General features: G+C 36.9%; 1 protein-coding gene across 1 annotated transcript in view; it reads left to right on the top strand.

Annotated features, from left to right (window-relative positions):
* LOC149780353 (uncharacterized) overlaps positions 1-17,550 on the top strand; it is an 83,736-nt gene that overhangs the window by 18,762 nt on the left and 47,424 nt on the right. Inside the window, exons 5-6 of the mRNA XM_089937247.1 lie at positions 8,187-8,301; positions 12,060-12,156. Of these exons, the coding sequence (XP_089793373.1) occupies positions 8,187-8,301; positions 12,060-12,156 (212 nt within the window). The remainder of the gene's footprint in view (positions 1-8,186; positions 8,302-12,059; positions 12,157-17,550) is intronic.

Raw genomic sequence — 17,550 nt, 5'->3', positions numbered from 1 at the left:
CAAGTAATTCGTGCATTTTTATGTTTCTGACGGGGTAGTTGGTTGTCAAAATCAAGTAATTCGTGCATTTTTATGTTTCTGACGGGGTAGTTGGTAGTCAAAATCAAGTAATTTGTACAATTTCAGTAAAAATCAGGAAAATTAATAAATCCTATTTTTTTTTGTGATAGAAATTTTAATTTTTACTTTCATCGACCAGCTTTTTTAGTTGCCTGGGCCGATTAATTTGTACCAAACACAAATTTGTGCCAGTAATAATAAAATATTTTTTTATTTATTTTTTTAAGTTGATCGAATTTGAGTCTGATCTCTGTTACAAATGTTCTTCTAACTGTTAAGAAATCCTCGCGTGTAAAAACCCTCCATTACATGAAGATCTACGACAAAAGTCCTTAGGACAGAAATCCTTAGGACAAAAGTCTTACGACTTTACATGCAGATTTATTACAAGCTCTTCTTCACGTATGTCAATTAAGCGATTAAGGTGGTCTGTGAGTTTAAAATTGATTCGTGTTAACATATTATTGTGACACCGTAAATACACAGGATTAGTTGGTTCTTGCACGATTAAACTTCCAGGGGGAACTTGTGGTGTGAACGTGTACAGGATGTATCCTTGTTGAGCTTGATTTGATCTTCCGATATCTATTTGATAGCTGCCATCGATTACGTCACAAACCAGATTGACCGCGACCGTCGGTGTTATATTAACGATCCCCGGAGATACGTGTCTCCCGCCGCCATGTGGATCATTATCATATCTGAGAACGGTTGAAGGTGGTGGCAGTTTTCTCCATGCATGGAGTATTTTAGGAAAAAATTCATCAATGACATCACTGACAGATTTTCTTAACTCAGTTACACTATACCCGGGAAATTTAAAATTTGGTACATCGGCTTCTGTTAATTTATATTTTTCTAACCATTTATATGCATCAAATTTTTTAAATGATTCTAAACTAACCATCGCTTGAACTATTCGGTTATTAAAATATTCCATATCTGATATAAGCTGATTTAATATTTCCACACGCGTGATGATTTTTTCACGCGATGACGCTGATATGTCAAACATATGTTCGTTAAAATATTGATTCAGTTGATCTAGTTGTTTTTTACATTCTTGATTGATTTCCTGAAAATATTTAATAATATCATTTCGATGAAGACCAAAAACATGTCCTGTTTCCCCCTCCCGACTTACAAAAATCCATGCCTCAATATCGTCGTGAAAGATAAAATGGCTAAACATTAATTTATTTTTAAAAATACGTAGTTTTTCCCCGTGTGATGGATTAATTTCATGATATGATTGCCTATCCGTGACATAATCAGACTTTTTCGGTTCTGGTGGTCCTTCATACACCCTGGGAATTTCAGGCCATCCTAGCACTGATCTGATTGAAGATTTATAAATATCAACGGCATAATCAGGCGAGTTTATTTCAATCGTCGAGGACAGGGTGGGTTCATGAACATTAATTGATATTTTTGATTCTTTTCCTGTTATTGATTTTATTCTACGCGCAAATTCCTCACTGATCTCTTCAATCTCATAACTGCCAGTTGGTATTCCAACAACAACCCAGTCAGGTGTTCCATCGGGTTTGTTCTTGTTAGCAAATACGAGCGAATTATTTGCTGGTGTACCATTAAATGATTTTGATCTGATATTTTGCCAGCTGTAATATACTCGTAATTGTGCTAGTGCTATTTCTTTTACTGGAATTGCAGTAGGAAAATTAACACTAAATTCAGGATTAATTGAACTTACCGAGATCATCGTTATCTTTGGCGGAGTTGTGTTGGTCACGATCTGCTGGAGTAATTCTGTCATTATTGATACTTGTATCTTTAATACCGATACCTTCGTCGTATATTTTGGTTATCATTGAAAATTCGAAATCAGATATAATTCCATCACTGAGACTCGCTGATAACAACGAGGATAATTTCGAGTATGCTACCGTCGCTGTATCTAATTTTATTTTGTAATCGGATAACTTTTCGTTCGTACAAGTACATATTTTTTTTTGTGATGATATTAAGCACACCTACAATAGTTGTTGCTGCTGAAATACAAATAGTTACAGCTACTGGTGCCATCGTTGTCAACGCTGATAATATTACACCGGTTCCAGCAACAACAGCGGATACTGAATAAACAATCACATCAACGATAACCAATCGTCGTCGATATTCTTTTACTTTTACTGTATATTGATCAACTTGATCTTTTAGCGCCGCCTGCCATTCACGTGCTTGATTGTATCTGTATTGTGCACCGTCCATATATATTTTTATGCAGTAACCAATTGAGATGTTTCAGCTACAAATTCCAAACACCACCAGAAGGATGTTGCGGTTAATTTCTTATCATCTGCTTCCAGAATAAATATTTCTTTGGTTCCGCTATTTAATACAACAGATACAACCCCGGAAAACCTGTCTGTGGAATGACGCCATGGAAACGTTGTAAATATTTCAAATTTTGCAGCACTGAACACGGACAGCCTGTACACGCCAGTGACTGTTGCGGTATATTTGATAGTATTATTTTGCTGCGACCATGTTGCAAATCCCGATGATACCGTGCATACGATGTTTGTAATATGCCCGGGAGTTATTGCAGCTGGAATTTTAATCAAATTTATTTTGTTGACAATCTCAGGAATTCCCGCTACGATGTCTTGCTGTGTTTGTTTGATCGTGTCTAGGTCAGTTTTGATATCAACGAGTTTCATGTCAATGACGGAAGGAGCTCCAAAGAACTTATTTATGGCATCATCGATTTTTTGAAAATTTCTTCGAAGCCTTATAAAACCGGTTACGTGAACATCATATTCGGCCCGCAGCGTGGATAGTTTACTGTCTACGTCGTCGACGTATAGTTTGTTTGCGACGTCGTTGTCAGATTTTGGAGCTGTTACAGCTACTATTTTGTTCCCGTTCATGCTAAGTTCACCTGTCATTGTGTCACCGGTGTTTCTTACACGATTAGCAACACTTTTTGCAATTTCATCTCTGATGGTTTTAAGTGACATACTTGAATCTCTGATTCTACCACCGTCAGTAAACACGGGAATATTATCTGTAACTGCACCAATTACTCGCCGGACTATATCATTCCATTTGATATTGCTGGTTTTTAGTTTACCATATCGATCTTGAAAAATAACAACTTCATCTGGGTCAACTCCAGCCAGGTTCATGACATCAGCAAGGTCATCCTTAGTCGCATACTTTGACAGATCAACGTCGGATTTTATTTTCTTACTAGTAGAAGATCTTCCGTAGATGTCAACCATTATAATAAGATCCGTTGTTTAAAATGCTTTACGCGCAACAAATCGGTTGCTTGTATAATCGTGCACGACTTTATGTGGCGGCCTGGATGATTTTGATATAGCGTCGAGTACATTAATTACTTCACGGCCGCATATTGGCGGATCTGTCATTGTTTGTGTGGGTAGCGTTGAATACCAAACTTTATAACCTCTGGTTGTTGCGTGGAGTGGTGCGACATACTTGATAAATTCAACAGGTGGAGCTAACCCGTACGAATCAAAATAAACAATTCCACGTGGATCAACCGCGTATGATACCCAATGAGTACCGGGTCCTGAAGTCGAGTCTAGATTAATAATACCTGTTTCGAGTTTGTTTGGTTGTTTTGGTAATTGATCTCGCATAAAAACACCTCTAAAGGCAGATATTTTTAATTTTTTAGCGGCATCAAGTAAATCAAAATTTGATGCTGGAACGTCTAACGAAATGATCCTGGAAGCCTTAGGCCGCTCCCCCAACGAGATCCTGGCAATCTTAAGCCGCGCCCCTTTTTTTTGTATCCTTGCCCTGTTGCTTTCTTTAGTGCCATTCCAGCGGCTGTTCCAACAGCACCTAACGCGGCCGCTTTTGCTACGGCTGGAGCAGCTGCAGCTATTAATGCCGGAATGGCCGCAAGTAGTGGAAATATACCACCTGTTTTAACCATGTCTTTGATAGCGCTCGGGGAGAGATGGAATTGAACTCCAGTTTTTGATTCTAGAGCTTTATTGAAATGTTTAATCTGATTATTTGTCAACGATAATTTGTTTGGACCACCACTAATATGATCTCGTTTTAGTGATATTTTAGTTCCGCATTTATTGGCGGTTTTTGATTGAAGCTTTTTTACCTGACCGGGGGTCAGAGTAACATTAACATGAGCATACGACATTTTTATATAAATAATATTTTTCTAAATAACACGATTAAATATTTTCCACCGGTGCATCAACGACCCTCATTCGACCACTGCCACCTTCAAGTAACATGGCTTTGTCGCTAAGTATGACCGCGATCGCTCTGTAAAAGGCACCAGCACCTGGTGGGTTAGTAACATGAGCTCGAAAGTGTATATCAACAACAGATTGTTTGGATAAATCAAGATGTTCTAGTGAAAAATAATAAATCGGATATAGACCTGTAAAATCTAGTTGTGATATTTGCAAACCGGTATCTATATTTTGATCACGTCCCATGAATGACATTAAACGATGATATGCGCGCTACATGATTTTGATCAAAATTTAGTTGTATATTTTCTATTGGTTCTTGATGTCCATTTATCCGTAAGGAAACTTCATTAACTCCAAGGTTATCAAATATCATATGTGAACGTTGTTGATCATTTATCCGGTCAATATTTTGCAGTGCAATAAAAATATGTCGTGGTGCAGAAAAACCCTGTTGTGATGCTATATGCCATGTAAATAAACCATTAATATTGCTTTGAGCAGCATCTGTGGTTACTGTTAACCATGATAGCAATGATTTACCGCCTTGATCCATAAAAGATAGTAATTTTTGTTCCTCAGTAATAGATGGAGTTATTACTGGCATCCATAGTGAAAGTTTTGATATATTTACTTTACCAGCATCAGCAACACCAGCACCTCGCCAGATTGCATCATTATCATCACCTTTTCTTACGAGCACAATTGTGTGTTTAGCTCCAAAGATGACTTTTCTAACATTTCTGCAGAATCCAAAGATGTGAGATAATGGAATTGCACACGAAAAATTTCTATTATCTCCCGACAGCGCCGCCCGGCGTGCTGCAAACCCTAAGTTGTAAGTCGGGGCAATATCTTTTATGATTTCAAATTCAGCAGCTGGTCTACCTTCACGGTCTGGGTTGGCAGCTTCTGCCTGTGGATCAACTGCAGTAGCCCTTGGTGTGAGTACCTTGATATACTGATTATGGTTAGCGTTGTCGGTGATATCTTTAGCGAACATCATTTTTGGACCAGCTGATCTTGTAAAGTCGTCAGAATATCTCGCCAGACCAATTATTGTTGTAGCAACATCAACATCCTTCTGAATTGATTCAATATTTTTTCCATCAATCATGTATGTGGCGCTATCAAACAGTGCCATAATCCCGTTGTTGACAAAACCAACACGCAGATTGGCACCATATGCCGTATCAGCTGCAACATTCGTCACAAGTATACCTTCTACTTCAATAAACGCTTCAGCGGGCAAGAAATATCTACTTGTATCATGAACCTGTAATTCGATTCTCCCCCGCTGATTTGGTAGTCTTGCGTCATAAGAATAAAATTGATAATCACGTACCGACTCCTACTTAAGTACAGGTGCCTCCATATCAAATACTGGGTCTGATTCGCGCCTGAACATTTTTATTATAGTTACCATTTTTCCAAATGATGATCATCGTCGACGAAGACCGCTTCCTGCTATTAAATTTGCTGTTATATTTTTTTCTGCTTCTTCAGATATCGCCGCTAGTTTTTGATTTGCAGCCTGATTTATTATTTTACTTACGTCTGCGGGCATCACCTCAGTACTTGCCAGTTTCACCGGTGGTTGTTGTTTTCGTCGCAATAATCGTGCTAGTCTTTCCTTGATCGCCGAGAACGCCTTACCAGCAACATTGACAATTGCTCCAGGAGCTTTATCACGAACAATATCAATAGCCTTCATCGATAATTGTTTTGCAACAGGTGCTACTTTTGGAGCTATCCTTGTAAATAATCCCTGAATGACATCACCAAGTCCATTTCCGTAAATAACACTATAGATTGGTAATCGTGAGTTTACCGCTCTAACCTGTGTGGGTTTACGATGATTATCATGCACAATCATCTTATTTTATTTACCATTTATCTAACAACTAGTCATCAACGAGCTCATCAATAAGTTCTCGGTAAACGCCGATATCCATGATGCCACCTTGAAATAGTCGCCGACAAATATCAGCTGCTTCATTGGTTATTTCTGGTGAATTATTTCCGGCACGTTTTCCTCCTATGAGAACTTCTAACCGTGACACGTCATTGATGATATTATCAGGACATAAACCATGTCCTGTTTTAGGTTCATCTTGAGGTGTTTTAAATACTGGTGGTTGCATTACCGGAGTAAGTACTTCAGTGGTGGCCGGGGGTGAGTCACCTTCTCGAAATCCATGTGGTGAATCTGTCGGTGTAAATGTTACATCCGGTGCAGAAATTTTATGTAAAGGTGAAGAAATTTTCTTCGAGGAGGGTGATTTTTTAAGTGACTCTTTAGCCCTTTTAAGTTCCGACCTCAACCTTTGCTGCGGCGAAGAAGATTGCTGTTGTTCTATTTGTTGCAGAGGTGGAGGAAGCTGATACTGGGAGAACTCTCCTTGTCCTAGTTGTTCCCGTCTCCCTCTAAGTCTATTTACTTCTTCATTAAATCTTTTAAATTCTTGACCTCTAGCTTGTTTTTTATTGTAATATACGCGATATATCCATTTAATGAAATTATCATCACTTGTATTTTCATGAGAGGGTTTTAAAAAATTAGATTTATTAGATATATTTTTTGATATCATCTCAGGTAATTTCTCTCTTTCAATATTTCTAATTTCCTCAACAACTCCTTCGTTAAATCTTGCATTTAATTTTAAGCTCTCTCCTCCTGATTTGGATTTAGATACAAGTTTTTCTCTCACATCGGCGACTTCAGTACGAAGTTCTCCAATACCTTCAAGTATTTCCTCACCAACAGGTGGAGGTTGAGCCGCAGCTATTTCCCTGGCTATCCCAGGTGGAAGATCTCGTAAAATCTTCTTTGCCTGTTTAGTTCTTCTTGCTATTTTTTCAGCCTGCGCCGCAGTTTGTTTTGATACCGGAAGAAGATCTTCTTTGATGACAGTTGTAACTTGTTCAGTAGCTGCAGTAACGGGTTTAAATAGTTTTTTAGTGTCTTCTTCAAACTCAACTTTTGCTTCTTGCTGCGCTTGCAGATTTTTTCTAAATGAGTCTCTGACAGGAAGAAATTTTTTAATTGTTTCTAATCGTTCTCGTGCTGTTCTTGCAGTATGAGATTCTGGATGTATCATTTTATTATAACATAATAATTTAATTAATATCAGCAAAAGAGGAACAGCAGAGGGGGGTGATGATAAAATTAAATTGAATTAAACAGATAATGAACAACTGTGCGTGGCTACGTCAAGGAACAACAGATAAATGCAACAAAAGGTGCCGTGGAGAATATTGCAAGAAACATAATTATCTTATAAAGAAAAACCTTCATGCTGGTCCACGAAGTTGTGTTGGATGTAACAACGGCGTTAGAGGATTATATCAGATTTGCAAAAATTGCGGTGGAGATCGATATCGAAGTTTGATGAACTATTACAGAAAAAGAAAGAACATAAATCCAAAAATAGAAAAACCACCATCAGAACTTGAATATTACTTGAAACATAGAACAAATTCCGAAGATTCAGATGAAGATGAAACAGATGAAGATTCCCATGATTCAGATGATGATTCCCAAGATTGATAGCAGCAGAGAGGGTTCGTCTACAATTCTGTTTGGGACAAACAATAATCGTAGACGTGGTAATTGACCTCTATGAGTGGTCACTATTTTTTTTTGGTAAAACACAAGGATGACCACTCCCTTAAGTGGTCTGTTCACCCTCTCTGCTGCTAATGTAAATACTAATGAAGAAGAAACTCATATTGATGAGAAGGATTATGACAACTAGGAAAGAAGAAGAAGAAGACAACGTCGAAATTACTGTACTTATAATGCATTTATCTGTAACGTTATTTGTTGCGGTCTTGCTGCATCTGAAAGTAAAGAACACATTAATAATGCATGAGCACATTAAATTATTGAGTTTTTTCTGCAAATAGGCATTTAACACTTGGGGCAGCATCCTACGGCAGTTTTATGACACAGATAATTCAAGGATCGAACATCAAAAAAGCGATGTGAGCTTAAATTACCTCGGCTACTGGACCGACAACGGTATGTAACTAGACATGTATGTACACGTATTTCTGAATGCTCGTTAATTGTGTGTACCGTTGCAACAACACGTTTGGAAAAATAAGTCTCATATTTTGTTACCCTGGTTATACCTAGAAGAGAAAAGGTGACCACTATGGTTAAAGTGTTGTACCTTCTATGCAGAGTATAAAGTTACTTTATTTGTAAGTACAAACCATCAAATGGGATCACACAAAAATTCAAACATGGTCAAATTAACCGCTGTTATGCAGATGTTGGGATAACTATCTGTGCAATGCAATAGCTTCAATAGAAGAGAGAAAGTCCATATTTCACAATATTTAAAAAAAAGTCTGCAGTTGTATAGTTTCCTATATAGGACGATATAAACTGCACTGGATTAAAAGTTTTAAGGGTTTCTGGGTTGGACGTGTGTGCAGTATCTATGACAAATTGTCCTCCACATTTATAGGAGAGTTTATGAGAGGCATTTCACTGCTACACGGACAAAACTATTTATTTTATGAGAGGAAGGTCAATCTTATACACGTAAGCTAATAGAGTCTGATCGTTGAATTGGTGATTTTTAGTTTTTGATCATATAATTGTAGTTGCATTTCAGACAGTTGTGTACTATCTCACTTGTATTTACATCGTAATAATGTGGTGAATATTTGATGCATCACTTTGTGACTGAAATATTGACTGGATACGAAAATATACATCATTTAAAACTATATATGTGTATTACAAACAACAAACATGGCATCCAGTGTTATGTCTGGTCGTAATCACAACACCATTGAAGGACGGAGGAAAATAGTTTCCATAAGACACTTTTAAAACGTGTCACTATATTGGCATTTGTATGTTATGATTGGAAAATGCATTGAATTCAACGTTGCACACTTGGGCACAAAAAACGTAGTCAGATAAATCACCCCGACACACACACACACACACACACACACACACACACACACACACACACACACACACACACAGAGAGAGACATATGTGTGGATACTAATGGACGATATGTGGGCATCATGTCACCTGTTCATTAAAATGTGCAATTGTGCTGCATGAAATCTTTCCGGAACAAACCCGAGTTCTATATACTTAGACACAACTCGATAATTGGTAACAGACATATCTAGTGCGAAATTCAAAATTGCCACAGGACAGATGACTGTGATATTCCACGTGGATTTACAAGTCAATAAAGAGAGGATTTGTTCCGGAAAAAATAATTTATATGTCAACAAAAGAACCCTTCAGCCGACAGTAACTCCACAGCCAGGAGAAATTACCGGTAAGTGTGCAAAATATACAGTGATGCGTGCAGCTTTGGCTGCAAATAATTGCAGCTTTTAATGAATAGATAATAGTAGCCCCTAACAAATATCAAAATCAATATCATCAGTGGTTAGGGGCTGATTTATCGGCCTGGAATAAACATTAATCATGTCGCGTTTTGTTGTATCTAGTACTCAAGTCACATAAATTACACATGGCCTCTAAAACGGATGAGAGAACCTTTATACTTCGAAGCGTATTGGGCTTCTTTAATAACTTAGAAGACTTAGATGAAAACAGTCAGGCATTATCTCTTGGATTTCATTCCGCATCAGTCGTTAGAACACGCATTCAAGAAGGAGAAGGTTTTTTTTTCTATCGATCGAGTTTTTCTTATTTTGCATTAAAGGCAGTCAAAAAGCCAAGATGCCGACTCTAGATAAATCCGTTATGACATGGATACTATAACGTCTGTTTCATGTATAATTGATGCAAGCTGCAAAATGATGTATATTGTAGTTATGATACCATTCATGCATTCTTAAAAGAGTAGAGTTTTAGGAGACGATTCATTTTCATGTATCTAACTCGCTCGATGCAATGAGATTGGTCAGTTGGCCGGTACAAAAATGCTTAGAATTTATTTATTATAAACCTAAATTGCCTTATGGTGGTTACATTGATATTCTGTCCCATCTTGAGGTACTAGTTGTCAAATCACCAGTCCAAGCATAAAACGCTGACCCTCTAAACGAAATATTGGCCACAATATTTTAAATAAAGCCCACAACGGATTCATGTGAGTAGCAACCAATGTAATCATCGTAAATACATATATCGGAATTATTGTAGGGACTACATCGATAATGTCTCTGGTTCTGCTAGCAAATTAAATGCGATGCGATTACATGTACTAATACGTGTATATTCAGAACTGCTTGAAGTGGCACAAAGTAGTCTCAACACGATTACTAAACTCTATCATGCAGCTATCGAGGATAATTAAATCGCATGGCCTTTTTCGAGGCGATGTTGGCGGAAAAGTAAAATCACTAACAACTCATAGAACAAGTAAAGAAGCAAATAAAGAAGCACATTATTTACAGAAAATAAAAGTCGAGTAAAATGTCTGCTGTTGTTGTTTAATAAGCGGTTTTGCAGGTTACTGCGCTGCGTCACTGTATTGGAGCACTTCACTTTTGTGGATTATTAATGTTAATAGTCCACTGGTCGCACATACTACATGGCTTGTGGGCAAACGTAATGGAGTATAGAGGCAAATAACACGGAAAGGTAGTAATATAAGCAATATAAAGCCTAAATCGGCTTAATGACACTACTCGCTGCGATCTTTCACTAACTATCGTCACACCGCCGAATCAGCTGGAGGAATCTGTTACACCATTACAAGATAACGTCAAGTTCCAAAGACGTATTAGTTATTGTCATAGTACTACAAATTAATACTTTCCTGGGAATTGCCCATCATAATAGCTTTGAAACTGCAACACCTTCGGAAGAACTGACCACCATGGTAGCATAAACGTTTAACAGTTTCAGCGGAAGTGCCTAATCATAGAATTTCATTTTAACATTTTCAGAGTAACTGACATTCATTATAGCATAACATTTTAACACTTACATAAATGACCACAACCATATCAGAAATGTTTAACACTTCCAGTGGAAATTACCACTATTATAGCATAACAGTTTAACACTCTAGAAGGTACTGACATGTTGGTCACACGTGTTTGTGTTTGGATTTGGAAATGAAATGGAACACTATTTTCAGATCGGGTCAGTTTTGAAGAAAAAAAAACTGCTACATTTCCTATATATTTAATATTATATCTGTAAAATGAACACCCAGTAGCCAAGAAGGCACAACAAACTAGGTTGCATTAGTGATTGTGATTCTATAATAGTGGTCACTTTTGTATCTTCTACGTTGTAAGACTATGTATGCAGAACGCGGTATTGTGGACTGTACCTGTAACAAGGAGGTTTTGAAAGTTTTCTCCCCATTTTAATATGTACTGTGTTTGGATGATTCTGTTTGTTTTTTCCAAAAGGTCTTATGAATTTGTTGTGTAACTTCAGCTGCGTGTATGTCGGGTAAATAATCTTTCTTTAGTGACTGTGGAGCAGTACTGCACGAGCTTTACAATTATCTACATCAAAGCTGGAATTAATTAAGTGTATATTGTGTCATGTTGCATCTGCCATGTTGAACATAAAAGCATCTCTTCAACTGTTACAAACTTATCTTAAGAATTCAGTCATTTGAGTAATTAACTTTTTTTATTTCACATTGTAAATTATATAAAGATATAAAGATTAACCGATTGAAGACGAATCTCACGGTAGTAACCAGCCTGAATTTATCTGGACAATGATGTATATTTCCCCTACCGTTTCGGTTTGTCAGATGATTTTGTTTGCTCTTTTTCACTCCTATTTAATGTTTATTTTAGGTGCTTATTATTATTACAATACACTACAAAATAAGACGTATGAAGATACATTGCTGCAAGTGAAGAAGTATGCAGAAAACGCCAACATTCCTTACAGGTTACACATTTCTTATCTAATAAAACGTTAATTTTTATTGCATGACAAACTGATCAAAATTGTCATGTCTGACTTACCGTGCTAAATATGGATGCACCATCCTTTTTTTCATATCGCACAACAAGCTTAAAACTATGTGGGTACTTTCAGTGAGTGAAAATCCAGCTAGGTGCGGGATATAATGTATGTTTTTAACAATACAGAAGTTCTTTGATTTATATTCGCACACTGTGTTAAATATTAAATATGATACTAGTAACATGAACCAATTAGGCGCTGTTAATGCTGACAGTCGTCAGGCTATACCGATAACATGAATATAAAATCCCAGATTGGAATATGTTGTCTGGGATCCATCACATACTTACTAGTTGTTTTTTTTTTAGTTCGATATATAAATTTATATTGCCGTCCATTGTTTCCGATTACTGAAATGTGTCTCGGATGTAATCATGTAAAAAATGTTATGTCATTGCATTTATTATATAAGGAGCACTGTAAAGCAGACCATAGTTAGATGATGCATGTAAATGAAAGAAGCAAAGCAGACCGATCACGCAAGAAAATGTCTTACAATGATGACAGATATGTTTTGTTTTAATTTAGTTGATGTTCACGTCTTGTAAATATCCAATGGACTTCGGATTTAACATAATAAGAAACAGTTATATAACTCAGAGCAGGCTCCAATTAATGCAGACATGAAATAATTACTAATTATGATGAAAACCCACTAATCTGAAAAATAAACTTTAACACAAAAGATGATAAATATATTTGAATAATGTAATTCTAAATTTGACAATAAAACCCAGTAAATAGTTTTGCTTACTACGGGTTTAAACTACCTGACAAGAAAGAGCAATACCAATAAGTACTGATAATCTAAATCTATTTCCCAAACATAAATCATAAAAGAAGTAAAATTAACTTATAGTATAGTATGGATGTACTAAACGTTTTAAAATGTTCTATCGAATGTAAGGTACAGTGATATAATGTCTTAACACCAAAGCAAAATCAAAGTTTCAAAGTCCAAACGTCATTACCTTAATTCAAGGTAAGTACAAATGTTAATTCCATCATACATACATATTCCGAATACTGCTATTCCAAGATTGAATCTCTTAGATGACTGATATAAATCTCAAGGAGTTCTTTTCTCGTGTTCTCTGTGAAGTACATTATTTACATTTTGCAGTGATTACAATTAAGTTTTTTGTAGCATAAAACAAACTCTTATACTTTACCGAGCTGATAAAAACGACTGTCTTGTGAGAGCTGCTGGTATTGCCGATTGCCAGTTTGTGATTTCATGATAGGCGTTCTGGATTCCTCGAATAGTCATATTCATCTCGAAACTAATAGAACTTGGGACAATGTTAGCCGCGTACAGCAAAATATATATTTTGAACAGAACAAAGGTTTTCAAATAGCTGTGCCAAATTCAGCTGATAACAGATGGCGGATAACAACAGTTCCAAGCGAGCAATTACCGCGTCATATATTTATCGTGTTTCAGCGACCAAACAAACGTAATAATCAACTACAGACCAACTCGATTTTTGATAACGCTGACATAAGGCGAATATTTCTTAGAACAAACTCTAAGCAATATCCTGAACGAGTGATCGAATGCAGCTTCGGAAATAATGTTAATAGAAACGTATCTCAAGTTTATATGTATCTGATAGAGGCGATGCAGAAATATCAGGAAGCTGATATTTTATCTCAAATATATGTCGAAGAATTTTGATCTCTTTACCAAATAGTTCAATTTGATGTTAGTACGCTCAGCGAACGAGCTATTGGATCAACAGGTGACATCAAAGTAGCATGGACATTGGGAATATTTCCAGGTGCTCCAGATAACATATATTATGCTTATGCTCTTGTAACATCTGAGAGATACATAACACTTGATGTATTCAAAGGCAGAATGAATATACAATTGTAGTGTTAAAAAGTTAACGATAACTACTTTACCACGAACACTATTGCCAAAGATGTTACCTATGTTAGGAACGTTCAATATAGCTGGAGAGTCAGGTGCAATATCAGGTGCGACAAAAAGGCTGTATCCGGAGATGGTATAAAACAATTACAATAAACGGATTGCAGTTCAATTTTATCTGATCAATGATTATAAACAATGGCCATAACACGTGCGTACCGCCACTGTTATGTTTGAGAATACTAGGAGGAGGGGATATTTTTATCCATGACTCTACTATCGCTGGAACATATTCATCAATGTTATCACTGACGGAGTTTAATCCTGGTAATATGAATGTTTAGAATGCTGTTTGAGTGATCGGGTAATGTCTAAGAAATGACTACTTAATTGTTGTTGTTTTCTTTGAATATGGACGATGAATAAATTCATTGCAAGTATCAATAACTGTTTATAAAATAACTGATATATTTGAGGTCGGATGCAACTTGATTTAGATTTTTCGATGCTGCATCGTTTCAATGATTTGACGCTTTAGATCGTTATTGGGATATTCTCGTATGTAACTTTGAAATACCGGACGCAGTTTGCTGCGTACAGGCGTGTGTTCGGGTTTAATAGCTTCGGCGAATGAGATAATATATATTTTGTCAAGACGCCGCTTTCTATTATCAACATAATCAAAGAAAGTTTTTACCGGCTTTAGAGATCTTGTAATATCAGTCGTAGGAAAATTATCTCTTAGGATCTAATGGAGACCCGTCAATACTATTTTTTTCGGTTCGAGCCAATTATTTCCATGGATCATATTTTCTATACTCTGCAAGGCAATACAATACTCGTTTATCTGAAACGTAATAATATAGTTGAGGTTGTGATATCGCTGCAGGTGCAGGAGGTTGTGCTTCCGTCCATCCAAACACAGTTCGGATCGGCGACTGATATATATCTGCTGCATAATCTGGCGTTGAGATTTCTAAACCGGATGTTAACGTTGGCATATGTAACATGATAGTGATATTGGATTATTTTTCTGTGATGGATTTGATTATGCGCTTGAACTCACTGTTGATCTGTTCATTTCGAAACTGCCTGTAGGTATGTTCACAACATTCCAGTCTGGTGTTCCCCCAACGGGGTCGCTGAGAAGTTTTTTTGTATATGTTAATACCGATGTAATATTTTCCTGCAACCCACCGAATAACTTTGATCTAATATTTGGCCAGCTATAATATACTCGTATTTGTCCTGGTGTTATTTCCTTGTCTCGAATAGCCGTTGGAAAGCTAACGTCAGGGCTTGGTTGAGCTCGCTGATATCATCGTGGTTGTTGGTGGTGTTGTATTAGGGATGATATTTTCTGGCAACTATTGTGACATTATTATTTACTTCGTGACTTAATTCAGAGATCTAAATCCTTTATTTTGTCAGGGACAGAGCCCATAACAGAGTCCTAGTCTTTAGACAAGGTGGTTTGTTTCTAGTTGTTTCATAGTAAATCTTAATCATTTCTTCGAATTCTTGATCTGATTACATTCATAGTGGAGACCCGATGATATCAGCGATGATAACTTGGCATGTGCTTGTGTTGCCGCTGATAGCAACATTGTATATTCGTGTAATTTATCTGTCGCACTCGTGGATATCTTTTTAGTGACGATATTAGGAATATTAGCATCAACGGTTATAACGGCAACACCAATTCGTATTACTGGTGATAATATATATGTGGCTGATAATGCTCCGATTATAGTTACTGCTTCAGTGACTACAGCAGGTGTAGAATGCACATTATGTCAGTAACTACGATACGTCTACTGTATTCTTTTTGTTTTACTGTATACTCATCAATGATATTTTTTCAATTGATGCTACCACTCGCACGCTAGCTAGAATCTGAAACGTTGAACGTTAGCTGGGGTGTGACTCTTTATGTAGAATACTACCACTTTAAGTAGGTGGTATGTTGGCGACGATATCAAGACACCAATAGCACAACACGCAGAAGCATTTTTCTTCGAGCTCAACCACGAATGTTTCCTCGTGCTTTCGGTCCATTACCCTAACATAGATCCAGAAGATCGTCTAACTGGAATCGCTGTGAAATTGTGGTCAATATTGTAAATGTTTTAACGCCACTGCAGCTTGTAACTTTTGCAAACATGTACAGGCAAACCTTCGCGTCTGGGTAATTTTACTGTCTCAAGTCGGACAGCTCGCAGTCTGCGTATCAATCGTGCTAGTCTAACCTTGATTATTGAGAATTCTGTACTAGCAACATCACCAACAACACCAATATCTTTATCACTAACAACGTCACTAGCTTTCATTCCCAGTTAGTTTGCAATCGGTATAGCTTTAGGGGCTGACCTTCTGAATAGACCCTGAACAACATCAGAGAGTCCATCCCCGTAGATTGCTTTATATGTTGGTAATCGCGAATTTATGACACTGACCATTACAGGACTGCGCTGAGAATTATGTATAATCATCTTATTTTCTCGTCACTGATCCAATTCATTAATCACCACGGTACTAAGCAACGATCTCATTGATGAGGGACCGATACACATACGTGTCCATGACAACGCTTGTGAATAATATCTGACAAATAACAGCTGTTTCGTTAATAGTTTATGGGGAATTATTGTCGTCTCGTGTTTCGCCAATTAGAATCTCTAGTCTATCAACATCGGCAAGGCCGTTATTGGGGCATGGAACAATAAGACCATTTCCCCTGATACATGTACCAGCAGTGGCAATGCCACTTAAAGTGGCACCTGAGGTAAAACTTGCATTGTGTCATTCTTCTTCTTCGTCACTTGTTGTTTTGACCCTTTTTTACTGTTTTGACGTTGCTTTTGTCGTTGTTGATCATGTGGTTGCTGCTTTTGTGGTTGTGGTTGTTTTGTGGTTGTTATTGTAATTGTTGTTGTTTTGTTGTTGTAACCGTGTAATATAGCTATATATTCCTTTGATAAATGCAATATATCTTATATCATTATTTCGGGCCTGAGCAACATCGTAGTGTATGCGAAATATCTGTTATACCAGCTTTCACGACCGACAGAATAATCATGATATTCGGATTTCAAAAATGTGTCTCTACTATCAAAGCTATGCACAGCGAATGGAGATAAATTTTACACGCTGTCAATTTTTATGTCGGCAATAATCGTTTCGGTAAATTTATCAATTAGATTAGTCTTCTATCTTACTTGTTCTGATTGTCGTTCTGGTTCTGGTTTTGGTACAAGATCATTGATATCGGCTAATTCAGAACGAAGCTGGTCAATATTATCAAGTATTTTTATGTTTGTAATTGTGATAGAGCAGCAGCTATTTCATCTGGAATCTCTAGTAAACTCTTTTGTGTTCGTTTAGTCCTTTTCGCGATTTTTCCAGTTGCTTTAGCGACTTGTTCTCACGTGGAAAGAAGA

This window comes from Sinohyriopsis cumingii, chromosome 16 (assembly GCF_028554795.1).
Source record: "Sinohyriopsis cumingii isolate HCF-2022 chromosome 16, ASM2855479v2, whole genome shotgun sequence".
Classification (NCBI taxonomy): domain Eukaryota; kingdom Metazoa; phylum Mollusca; class Bivalvia; order Unionida; family Unionidae; genus Sinohyriopsis; species Sinohyriopsis cumingii.
Note: the sequence above shows the minus strand (reverse complement) of the source record. Positions and strands in the feature narration are given on the sequence as shown.